This window comes from Megascapheus bottae, chromosome 6 (assembly GCF_031878675.1).
Source record: "Megascapheus bottae isolate mThoBot1 chromosome 6, mThoBot2.hap1, whole genome shotgun sequence".
Lineage (NCBI taxonomy): Eukaryota > Metazoa > Chordata > Mammalia > Rodentia > Geomyidae > Megascapheus > Megascapheus bottae.
In genome coordinates this window covers 68,059,715-68,066,917 of record NC_143514.1, presented here as the reverse complement: position 1 = coordinate 68,066,917, position 7,203 = coordinate 68,059,715, and the positions used below count along the sequence as shown (strand labels likewise).

Sequence of the window (7,203 nt, the reverse complement as noted above, 5' to 3'; positions counted from 1 at the left end):
ACCCATGGGGGCATGGCAGCAGAGAGGCAGCAGGAGGCCCTCAGGCATCTGCACGCTTAGGAGGGAAGCAGAGGGGAGGCAGTGGGTAAGGGCAGGCAGCAGCAGCACTGCCACGGAGTACACACTCTCCTCACTCTCCTCAAGCCGGAGGGGTTTACGAGGGCTTTGGCATTACTACAACCATTTGCTGTGCTGGGTAGAGACAGATCCTGTTTCTCTTTGTTTCAGGCTCTGAAAGCTGGAGAAGCCAGGAGAAGCTGACTTCAGACTAAGAGGCTACACAATAGTTGAAGCAGAAGAGAAGAAACCTTGCTGTTGGCCAGAGCTGAGCTGACCATTTTTTTCCTGAAAAATAGCACCTGTGTATTAGCTCTGGGCAGGGAGGCAGAGGGGGAAGCAACATCACCATATCAGTGAGTGGGGAGCTAGAAAGAGGGCCCCTAGTACTTCTGCCTTTCAGCCTTCTCCATGGCTGCCAGCGCCCCCACTCCTCCCCGCCCCCCCGCAGGTCTCTTGCAGCAGGCTGGCAGCTGCCAGCCCGAGGGACTGAGTTTCTACTGCTGGAAGAACCCTGGCTGAAACTAGAGAAATACAAGGGGAAGGGGCTGCAGAGGACTGAAAACAGCATTTGTCAAGGCTGCCTGCCCCCCTTTCTTCTCTATTCCTGGTCCCTCAAAAGTGCACGTCCTTGGCCACCTCAGTGGCTGGAAGTAGCAAGAGGTGGCAAAGGGTCACAAGGGAAGCTACAAGGATCAGAACAGCTCTGACAGGGCTGGCACAGGCCTGGCCCTCCAACAGGGGTCCCTGTCTACAGGCAATCTCGAGCAGCACAGTCAGAACGACTCTGCCCAGACTCCAGCAGGTGCCCGTTATTTGGTCCTAGAAAGCACTTGGAATTCATTAGTCTGTGCTCTGTCACTATCCAACTGTGTGACCTTGAGCAAGTCCCTTCCTATTGGCAAGCCTCAGAGAGCTGGACCCCATGAGTTCTACTCTCCTTGTAGTTCTAGGTCTCTATGCTTCCTTCCTGCCAACCAGCTGGGTTCCTGTGGTCGGGGACAGTTTGGTCATGATGCAGGAGGTTATAACTGGGCTATGCAGTCTACAGGCATCTAGGGGTGAGGGAGAGAGAGAGGGAGAGAGACATCTGAAAGGCACCTGAACACAAGGAGTTCAGAAGGGGGCCTGGGAGAGAGACAAAGCCAGGGAGCAATCACTAAGCAAAAGCAGCCCACCTGCTAAGAAGCAGCGCAGGGGGCAGAAGCCTGCCATAGTCTGGCTATGGGCACCTGCCTGCTCTGCCTTCTTCCTGGGCCCAGGAAGGGGTGGGCTGCATCCACACAGGCCATTCTCACTGCTTTAGGACCGGAATAATGGCTGGCATTATTTGAAGTAGCTGAGGGCAAGGATTTTGGAAGAAGGCCACTATTGAAAATGGCTCTTAGGGGAAGGCACCATCTCCAACTGAAACCCAATCAGAGGAGCTGCTTTGGGGGTTTTCTTCCTTCCAATATGCACTTGTCACTTGAAGGGAAGAGGGAGCAACCCTCAGGAGGCCATGGGCCTTGCAATGGAGAGAAAATGCACAGCAATTTGGAGGAAGCACTTGGATATATCTTTGGTTGCTTCAGGGAAGGCTTTGGCCCCTTGAAATTCTTTTTTTCCTTCCTTTCTCCCATGGGATTGTTAGGATAGATATCAAAGACAGGAAGGAAGGAAAGAAAGCTGGGGAGGGGGGGCAGCAGGCAGAATGAGTTAATCCGACCAGTCATCTTCATCAAATTCAGAGGAGTCGTCTTCGGAGTCGCTGTACTCAACAGCAATGCGACGTGACAGTATGGTGGCCACATCATTGCCCACAACATCCCGCTTCTCTTGTTCCCGCTGTTCTTCAACCCTGCGCAGCTGAAAGCCTGGTGACGGAGAGGGAGACGGGTTAAGAAGGCACTTCTAGCCGCAGAACCCATTCAGCACTAAGGGGTGTGGCTTCTGATGGAGGAAGCGATTGTAAAAGGACAGGAAAAAAAAGGATCCTTTAGGAATGTGAAGAAGCAGGGCAAGCAGGAAGACAAGCTTCATGAAATGGGTGTTCCAGCGCTGTGGGCGTGTGTGGTTGCTGAGGATGGCACTTTCTCATCAGGCTCTAAGTGGGAGTGCCACAATAGCCAACCATGTCGATTGCTCAAGTCCTCAGCTGCAATGGGGCTCGGCAGCTTCCAAATGTCTCTTGAGGATCACCCTCAGAACCAACCAACCACTCCAAGTGTTTGGGACCAGATGTGGGTACTGACAAACAAAACCAATACTCCAGGAGGGTCAGATCAGTTGGGGAGAGTAAGGAGGGAGAAAAGGGGGAAAAGAGGGAAAGGAATTAAGGGAAAAACAGGGTAAGACCCACCTAGTAGCAATTCTTAGATGCAAATACACACAACAAGCACATATTTTCAATGCGTTCTGAGGGCTCAAGAATCTACAATTCTTCACTGTGGCCAGGAAGGTAGTATATAACTATAATCCTAGCTACGCAGGAGGGAGAGGTAGGAGATCAAAGTTCCAAGCCCAGCACAGGCAAAAACGCTGGCAAGATCTTAAAAAACAAACAAAAAGCTACTGAGGCCAGGCACCAGTGGCTCATGCCTGTAATCCTAGCTACTCAGAAGGCTGAGATCTGAGGATCATGATTCAAAGCTAGCCCAGGCACAAAAGTCCATGAGACTCATTTATTTATTTTATTTATCTTTGGTAGATCACGAGGCTTGAACGCTGCCTGGGTATTGCCCCTGAGCTCTTCAGCTCAAGGCTACCACCCTACCCTTGAGCCAAGCCCCCTGCTTTCTAGAGGTTGAGTCTCAGGTCCTTTTATGCCCATGCTGGCTTTGAACTTTGAACCTTCATTCTCAGATCTCAGCCTCCTGAGTAGCTAGGATTACAGGCATGAGCCACCACACCCAGCTCATGAGATTCTTTTCTGAATCTTTTTTTTTTTTTTTTTTTTGGCCATTCCTGGGGCTTGAGCTCTGGGCCTTGAGCTCTGGGCCTGAGCACTATCCTTGGGCTTTCTCAAGGCTAGGGCTCTATCACTAGAGCCACAGCACCACTTCTGTGTATGTGGTACAGAGGAACTGAACCCAGGGCTTCATGAATGCTAGGCAAGCACTCTACCATTAGGCCACACTCTTGGCCCTGAATCTTCACATTTTTAAGGTAAAATCTTTCTCCAGCCTAAGGTCCCAATTGTTCTCGGTACTCCATGAAAGCTGTCCCTTGAGAAGGGCAGAGAGCCCTCTCCCTACCCCTTAATACCAGGTACTGAAAGACAAAGCTCCCTGGCCCCAGACCTACCACCAGGATTTACCTTGACGGATGGCAGAAAGCAGGTCACTCCGGGCATCACTCACAGCAGGCAAGGAAGACTTGGGCTTGGTGGTATCAGAATGTGGTGATGGTATGGCAGGCTGGCCATCTGCACCACTGAAGGGGAGAGGTGGGGGTCCTGGAGGAGGGGGAGGAGGAGGAGGAGGAGGGGCTCCTCCTGTCGGTTGGGACAAGGGAGGTGGTGGGGGGTAGTCAGCTGCTGGGGGTGGGGGAGGAGGAGGAGGAGCAGCAAAATCAGGGTGAGGTGGAAAAGATGGGGGAGAGGGTGGCGGAGGAGTCCCTGGAGACCCAAATCCTGCTGGAGGTGGTGGAGGCGGCACACTCATTGGTGGGGGAGGAGGAGGGGCAGGAGGAGGAGCAAACCCAGGTTTGGGGCCTGGTGGAGAGCCCAGAGGAGGAGCTGGAGGTGGGTGGCTTGGGCTGACCATGCTGGTTCTTTTGGGTCCAGCCAAGCCAGATCCTCTTTGGTTGTCTGCTGGGTAGCTAGAGGGACAAAGAAGAGACTCATCTCACTTTGAGGACACAAACACCCACCTAGAGGTAGGCTTACCTACAAGCCCAGGCTCCCCTTAGCCGGCCCAAACAGAAGGAAACACCCAAGAGTGGTCAGAACAGACCCACAGGGAACTGTGAAGAGCCTTATAAGGAAAGGAACTAGCTCCCTGCAGACAGAGAAGCACCATCGGAAAGTGAGGGGAACTCCCTGGAAGAAGTGGACTTCGGATGTCTCTAGCAGTTTAAAAGCTAAGGCAAGGCTGGGAATTTGGCCTAGTGGTAGAGTGCTTGCCTAGCATGCATGAAGACCCGGGTTCGATTCCTCAATACCATATACATAGAAAAAAGCCAGAAATGGTGCTGAGGCTCAAGTGGTAGAGCTCTAGCCTTGAGAAAAGTCCAAGGACAGTGCTCAGGCCCTGAGCTCAAACCCAGGACTGGCAAAAACAAACAAACAAACAAACAAACAAACAAAAAAAGCTAAGGCAAGACACCTCAGGGGAAGGCATGCTCCTGAACCTGAGCCCTCCTGGAGAGGAATGGAAACTGATGGTGACCATCAGTTTAAGTCTGGAGCCAGGATTCAGAACACATACAGGAAAGAACTGGAATGAAAATTCAAACACTACCCACCAACTGGGCTCTGTTTCCCAGGTTATTAACATTCAGCAGATTTTGTAAGGAAAGGAACCCACACTGAGCTGACCAAGCCTGAGCGGGTATAGATTTAGGTGCATGCATCTTCACTTGAAGTAGAGTAAATCTCTATCTAAGGATCTGAAGGATGGAACCGCTCAGGCTACCAACTCTTGATCCAGGCTGGAAAGAGGATTAAGGCTCTTCTTCTCCTGGGAACGGATTCGTGGGCCTGTAACTGCAGTTTCAGGTCATGTGTAAGGCTGAAGCTTTTCTTCTACCTTTGCATCTGCCCTGCACTAATAGCTGCTCCTTAGGAAAGCATCCATCTTGGAATTTTCCACAGTCCTTCAAGCCTTAGCTGCAACTGACAGGGCAGCCAGCAGGAAGTGATTTGGGAGGCAGAAGGAGATTTGGGATTAGTGGTTTCAAGGGCCAAGAAGAATGGGGGAGGGGAGGACAGCACTGCTTTAGACTGCCTCTCAGGGGCCTCAACAAATTCACTCACTAATTAAACAGTGCAAGGAGAAAAGTGCACCTTTCAAAGTGCTCATTTGTCAGGCATCAGAAAGGAAAAAAGTAACTGCAAGGAAATAGTTCAATGCAAACAGCTCCCAGCTCTCTTTCCAGCCATTACTGGCAGGCAATCTTCTCCATATACCTCTGCCAGAGAGACTAAGCCTCATTCCCCTTTCTCCTTGCTTTCATTCTTCCTGAACAGTCTACCTAGCAGTGAAATTTGCCAGAGCAACAGGAGAGGGGCTGCAAGATTCCTAAATTCTGGGCAAGGTGTCTGCCAACTCCTGCATGGACAGTAGACTGGACAACATTACTTCATACTAGTTAAAACTGGTGACTTCTACCTGTTCCTATAGGCAGAACAGTAAGTAGTTAAGAACTGGACTCAGCCAGGCATGGTAGCTTATTCTTGTAATCCTAGCAACTCAGGAGGATGAGATCTGAGGATCGAGGCTCAAAGCTGGCTTAGGCACTAAAGTCCGTGATACTCTTATCTCCAATTAACCACCAGAAAACTGGTAGTGGCGCTATGGCTCAAGGAGTAGGGCGGTAGCCTTGAGATGAAGAGCTGGGACAGTGCTGGGGCCCAGAGTTCAAGCCCTACAACTGACCAAAAAAAAAAAAAAGTTTTATTACATAGATTAATGTATGTCTATGACATACAAATCCTCAGCCTAATTTTAATTATGTTCTAAAAATCTAAGTGCCAGTGATTATATATAGATTTCCTTCTTGAATACTTGTTTATTAAACAAGTCATTTGAAATATGATGTAAAAATCAATGTTAATAAATTCTTTAATAAAAAAAAATGGGCTTGACTATTGGCTGTGACCTTATGTAAGTTCACCGACCTTTCTGTGCCTCATAGTGTACTCATCTGTAACATGGGGATAACAACAGTACCTACCTCAAGAGGCTTCCTGTGGGAATAAGTAACATATACAGTGTTTAGCACAATGCCCAGCTCCTTCAGACACTTGATAAATGTTCATTATTTCTGGTACCTGGACAGACTTGCCTAAAGTCATTCCAATGGTCCTGGCCTGTATTTTGAACTCCTGTTCTACTCTTGAGTGCTTAGCCACACAGGACAAGTAGAAGAGGTTCTACCACTTACCTGAATTCTGCTGGTGGGGGAGGCAAGTTGTCCTCAGAGAAGGAAGGAGAAGGTGAAGAAGCAGAGTCTGACTGTGGTGGTGGTGGGTAGCTGACTGCATCCACATTTTCAACAGAGCCAATGCTACCGTTCTGATACACCAAGGATGGTGAATAGCTGACAACAAACCCAAGGTGAAAAGCTGTCATTTAAAGAGTAGTACCAGCACAAAAAAGCAAAATGCATGTGATACAAAAGCTACTAGGGAAAAATAGTTAGTAGATTTCCCAGCTATTTTCTGTTATTCTGAAACGTTATTTTAGGACTAAATGTCCTATTGTTATTCATCTTTCAGACACTTCTACTATGGTAACAGGATTCAACCCTGATGATCAAAACCATGTTCTCTTCCGGTATCAACCTTATCAAATCCAACATTCTTTGAAATCATCTCCTAAATATTAGGGATAGCTATACCCAAAGCCCAAAGCTTGTCATGGTCAAAGGGTGAAGCCAAACCCCACAGGCTGTTGAGCTGCAAACATGTGACTAGTTTAAAGCCTGATTCTGAGTGCTCAAAGGCCAGGAGGCATTTGATTGCAAAAATCATGACAAGATCCCTATGCCAGCCATGTCGCTCATCAAATAAAATGAGCTGCTACTTATAGTAGGGGGCTAGGGCTCACCTCAAGGGCTCACCTTTCCCTCAAAGTACTGGGCCTTGAGTGAACTTGCTCTGAGTGAATGATAACAAAATGTCAAGCAAGGACGGATGCTGGTGGCTTGCCTGTAATCCTACTAGGTAGACTGAGATCTGAGAACTGAGTCTGATGACAGCCTAGAGAAGAAAGTTTATGAGACTCTTATCTCCCATAAACAATCAAAAAGTCCAAAGTGGAGCTGTGGCTCAAGTGATAGAGCGATAGCCATGAGCACAAAAGCAGGGACAGCACCCACACCGAGTTCAAGTACCATGACTGGCCCAAAACCCCACAAAAATCCTTCAAGTAAGTACACATGCACTAAGCTCCCTAAAAGCACAAGTGCACTGAGTACTAGTTGGTAAAATCTTGTCTACTC

The 7,203-nt window shown here is 48.9% G+C and overlaps 1 protein-coding gene across 1 annotated transcript in view; it reads right to left on the bottom strand.

Moving 5' to 3' along the window:
* Positions 1-1,138: 1,138 nt before the first annotated feature.
* Wasf2 (WASP family member 2) overlaps positions 1,139-7,203 on the bottom strand; it is a 73,576-nt gene continuing 67,511 nt past the window's right edge. The window contains exons 7-9 of the mRNA XM_090335470.1: positions 6,145-6,300; positions 3,356-3,858; positions 1,139-1,913 (exon numbers count right to left, since the gene is read on the bottom strand). Coding sequence (XP_090191596.1) covers positions 1,756-1,913; positions 3,356-3,858; positions 6,145-6,300 — 817 coding nt within the window. The 3' untranslated portion in view covers positions 1,139-1,755. The remainder of the gene's footprint in view (positions 1,914-3,355; positions 3,859-6,144; positions 6,301-7,203) is intronic.